General features: G+C 33.8%; 1 protein-coding gene across 1 annotated transcript; it reads left to right on the top strand.

Annotated features, from left to right (window-relative positions):
* The first annotated feature begins 838 nt into the window (after positions 1 to 838).
* LOC108821096 (fimbrin-5-like) lies at positions 839 to 4,673 on the top strand. The gene is made up of 15 exons (XM_018594142.2): positions 839 to 975; positions 1,058 to 1,150; positions 1,262 to 1,435; positions 1,511 to 1,749; positions 1,844 to 2,015; positions 2,085 to 2,123; positions 2,216 to 2,284; positions 2,354 to 2,470; positions 2,566 to 2,777; positions 2,945 to 3,103; positions 3,181 to 3,380; positions 3,500 to 3,657; positions 3,739 to 3,835; positions 3,932 to 4,023; positions 4,106 to 4,673. The coding sequence occupies exons 2-15, from the start codon at positions 1,064 to 1,066 to the stop codon at positions 4,376 to 4,378; spliced, it is 2,088 nt and encodes a 695-aa protein (XP_018449644.2). The 5' UTR covers positions 839 to 975; positions 1,058 to 1,063; the 3' UTR covers positions 4,379 to 4,673.
* The last annotated feature ends 474 nt before the right edge of the window (positions 4,674 to 5,147 follow it).

Here is a 5,147-nt window from a genome sequence, read left to right as displayed (position 1 = left end):
TGATTAAATAGTAATGGTTCTAAATTATTATAGTTGAATAAAAAATAATTTATTTGACATCTAAAATCTAATAGGAAAAATATAGTTATTTTTATTAATGTTTGGAGCTCTGTTTAGATAAATTATTTAATAATGTTTTAAGTAATACTTTAATATAGTTTTTAAATGTAGAAAATTTAATTAATTTTTTATACAGTTATATATATATATATATTTCAATCTATATTAATTTGTATTTTAAAACTTTAGCTATTAATATTTAAATTACATAAATGTATACACTTATCATAGTGTTAAAATATGTTATGTGGTAATATTTTTATTATTTTTATTCCTAGTAAGTAGTATATATTCATACTTCAAACGTTTTTACTTTTTCTTAAAATGATTATTTAATTCTTTTGATTTATTATTTTATAGGGAAAATTTGTTACTTATTTTTTCTTTTTCAAATTGATAATACATGTTTTGTTCTACAACTCTGTAAAAATAAAAGAATAATAAGAAACAGTCGAAAAAGAATTATAAGAAAGCATATGTAAAAATTATTTCTGATTAAGAATATAATTTTGTGAAATTCATCATCATTATTTAAAACAATAACGAAATAAATAAGGAATTTATTATTTTATTTTTTTGAAAAAGGGCATATATAAATAAATAAGGAATTCTTAATTAAGAATATAAATGTTACAAAAAAAAAATAATGAAGATTGCACCCGAAATGTTGGAGGAACAGAGGGAGAAAGAATAAAATAATAAAAAATACAGCCCCTTCACCATCATTAGTAGTGGTGGCTCGCTCGCTCTCAAACTTTGAATTCATCTCTTCCATTGTTTCGCCCATCTCAAAAGGTCTGAACAACGATATCGCATTCCATCTCTAAGCTCTAATTGTCTAGTTATGAACACCCAATCGCATCATCTCTAAAAGACCCATCCATTATCATCATATCAACCATCGTCAGATTCAAAGTTTTGATCTCTTTTATCTATTTTATTTGTTCAAATCTCGTTGATTTGCCTGATTAAGGGAACATGTATTTAATTTTTGCAGAGGGAAATGTCAAGTTACGTAGGTGTTGTGGTCTCTGATCCATGGTTACATAGCCAATTCACACAAGTCGAGTTACGTACCCTTAAATCCAAGGTCAAATCTAAAATATACACCCTTCCTTGACGTTTGAATATTTGATTCAAAAGCATCATCTATAGCAGAAATGTTTGACTTCTTGAAACTCTCCTTATTATTATTATATAGTTTAACTCAAATAAAACGCTCTTGGATCGTTTCACGGTTGGAGACTTACCTCCTGTGTTCGCAAAGTTGAACGCATTTAGTGGCACCTTTGATGAGGATGAGATCAAATCTGTATTGGACAAGTCTTATTCCGATACTACTGATCAAGAAGTCGATTTCGAGACTTTCCTCCGGGTCAGTGACTTTTTAAAAAAAACTAGCAATGTCTTGTTGGTTGGTTAACATTGCTTGGTTTAATCTTTCTGATAGGCCTATTTAAGTGTGCAAGCCAGAGGAGTGGAAAAGTCAGGAGGATCAAAGGCCTCTTCTTCATTCCTCAAAAGTGGCACCACCACTGTTCACCATGCCATTAACGAATCCGAAAAGGCTTCCTATGTTTCCCATGTCAATAGTTACTTGAGAGATGATCCTTTCTTGAAGTCTTACCTTCCTATAGATCCTGCTACTAATGCTTTCTTTGATCTCGTTAAAGATGGTGTTCTTTTGTGGTATGTAAATGCCTTCCCTCTTTGTATTACTTTTTTTGTTTTCTTTTTTTTTGTTTTTAGTAGTCATTCATGTTGCTTTTTTTTTCTTTTGCAGTAAGCTTATAAATCTTGCTGTTCCTGGGACCATCGACGAACGAGCTATCAACACAAAGAAAATACTCAACCCATGGGAGAGGAATGAGAATCTTACTCTAGGTCTCAATTCTGCCAAAGCTATTGGATGCACTGTCGTCAACATTGGAACACAGGACATTGCTGAAGGAAGAGTGAGTTTACATTCACAACATTGGAAGATTTATCTATTTATTTACATGACCCTTTTTTTTCCTTTGCAGCCATATCTTGTACTTGGATTGATATCTCAGATTATTAAGGTACTCCTTTTCTACCTTATAGGAATCTATTTGATTGTTTCATTTTGTATATAAGAGTTACTAACTCCTCTTGTTGTTGTTGTTGTTATCAGATCCAAATGCTGGCTGATCTCAATTTTAAGAAAACTCCTTCTCTTTTCCAATTGGTGGATGACACTCAGGTAAAATATATATATGCAATGATTTCTAGGAGAATGAAACTGCATCAATATATATTCATGACGTTCCAGGATGCGGAGGAACTCATGGGACTGGCTCCTGAAAAAGTCTTGCTAAAATGGATGAATTTTCATCTCAAGAAAGCTGGTTATGAAAAGCAGGTTACCAATTTTTCTTCTGATGTCAAGGTAATTTGAACCTGCTCATAAATTCTCTTTTATTCTACCAAGCATTCCTCTTGACTTACAACTGATGCATTTTTTCACTGTCTTATGTTATTTAGGATGGCGAGGCGTATGCGTATCTGCTTAATGCTCTTGCTCCAGAACACAGTTCACATGTGGCATTAGAGACCAAAGACCCCACAGAAAGAGCCAAAAAGGTTCTTGAACAGGCTGAGAAGATGGATTGTAAAAGATACCTTTCTCCAAAGGATATAGTGGATGGCTCTGCAAATCTTAACCTTGCATTTGTGGCCCAAATATTTCAACACAGGTTATTACCAAACTCTTTGCAGTGGGTTTTGGACTATTTATTAATTATCTAAATGTCCAAATGGTGTTGCAAGATAAAATATGTTGTTTTCCTTCATTTGATTTTGCTTCTGATAGTGCTTTGAAAACTGATAATAATTGCTGTTTTTGCTATTTTCTTTGGTGCAGGAACGGATTGACTGATGACAGTTCAAAGTCGACGTCATTTGCTGAGATGATGACGGATGATGTGGAAACTTCACGAGAAGAAAGATGTTTCCGCCTCTGGATTAACAGTCTTGGAACTGCTACTTATGTCAACAATGTCTTTGAGGATCTTAGGAATGGGTAAGCTACAGAACTTTGTATATTTAAAAAAAAAAAAAATTCTTATTGTATCTTAACTAAACCTTATTCACGTTCAGATGGGTTCTTCTTGAAGTTCTTGATAAAGTTTCACCTGGATCAGTCAACTGGAAACAAGCAAATAAACCTCCCATAAAAATGCCATTCAAAAAGGTTGAGAACTGCAATGAAGTCATTAAGATTGGGAAAGAGCTGCGCTTCTCGCTTGTAAATGTAGCTGGTAACGACATTGTGCAAGGAAACAAGAAACTCCTTCTCGGTTAGTCCTTCTTAATGTCACACTAATTAGATATTTTTATGAAACTCATCAGCTTAAGATATATCTCTCTCGCATTGATAAGTTAATTTTTTTTTTGTTTTTGAACAATGATTATGCAGCTTTCCTGTGGCAACTAATGAGATATACAATGCTCCAACTTCTGAAGAACTTGAGATCTCACTCGCAAGGTAAAGAAATTACAGATGCCGATATTCTATACTGGGCGAATAGGAAAGTGAAACGAGTGGGACGAACTTCTCAGGCTGAGAGCTTCAGGGTAAGTGTCAACCAAGTACGGATGTGATACACATTCTTCAGATACCCTAACAGTTTGATGTTTGCTTCTCTATGATTCTAGGACAAGAATCTGTCAAGTGGAATCTTCTTTCTTGAGCTTCTGACTGCGGTAGAGCCAAGAGTTGTCAACTGGAGCCTCGTTACCAGTGGAGAAACAGGTAAAACTATTATATTTCAACTTCACTCCTTGTAATTGTCTTATGCTGTTTTTAAAAGAATGAGTTATGTTTGGTTGTATATTGACACTTAAACAGAGGAGGATAAGAAGTTGAACGCCACGTACATAATTAGTGTTGCAAGGAAGCTAGGATGCTCCATATTCTTGTTACCTGAGGATATCATTGAGGTAATAAATAGTATCTCTACATTGAAACAGGCTTGAATGCCTTTCCGGTTTATTTCTGAGTCAATTTACTTGTGTGAATCAGGTGAACCAGAAGATGATGCTTATTCTGGCTGCTAGCATCATGTACTGGAGCCTCCAGCAACAATCAGACACAGAGTCGAATGTCTCAGAAGATGCTACTGACGAAGATACAGCAAACTCTGTTACAGGTGAAATCTCCAACTTGTCCCTTGAAGAGGCTTCCGAGTCCTCTCCGATTGCCCAAGATCAAGAATTATTGACAAAGGCAGACGAGGATAAGGATGAGGTTGATGGTGATGGTGATGGTGATGGTGAGAATAATAATGATGCTTAACGTGTTTGGTTGGTAATTTTATTGCTTCTTTTTGGGTTTTGCCTGAAGTAGTGCATTGGATTTTTTTGATTGGCAATGCAAGACAGAAAAAAAGGAGAACCTGGTTTGGTGTATTTTACAAACAAAGAGGGCTTTGTACTTTTTTTTTTTTTTTTGAGCAAAGAGGGCTTTGTACACAATGTAAAACTTGTGTACTTACACCTTTTTTTAATTGTGAAAAATCTATTTCATTTTATTTTACTTTGGTGAGTTTTTGTTGTTGAACAATGCTGGAACATATTATGACGCCATCTACTTTGTTGGATGCATTCGGTAATTGTGCAGCATTCTGGTATGTGAATAGCCTCCAATAGTCCTTTATTATTCATCTAAACTTAGATATTGATTCAAACATGAAATACAAGAACAAATACATGAGCTGGCTGAAAAAACTAGAAATACCCATAATCATAAGAGTAAAATGGGAAAACCAGAACCAATATCAGTACACATTTGATAGGGAATTGGCAACACGAAATTTAGAATAGCCAATATCAATCGGAAGTTAATAGAGAGTGCCGCCATCTAATATTCACAATAAGAATTTCACCATGTTAACTTTGTTTTTCTCTTGTCGATGAAAACTTGTCCACTTTTTCTTGTCCATGAAAAATTGTAGCATCCCGAATTGTGATCTATGAAAATGTTTAAGAGAATTAATTTGGTTATCTATATTATCAAGTTAACTTATTTTTTCCATTATACATCTGTTTAAAACTTCAAAGATGAA

Source organism: Raphanus sativus, chromosome 8, assembly GCF_000801105.2.
Source record: "Raphanus sativus cultivar WK10039 chromosome 8, ASM80110v3, whole genome shotgun sequence".
Lineage (NCBI taxonomy): Eukaryota > Viridiplantae > Streptophyta > Magnoliopsida > Brassicales > Brassicaceae > Raphanus > Raphanus sativus.
Note: the sequence above shows the minus strand (reverse complement) of the source record. Positions and strands in the feature narration are given on the sequence as shown.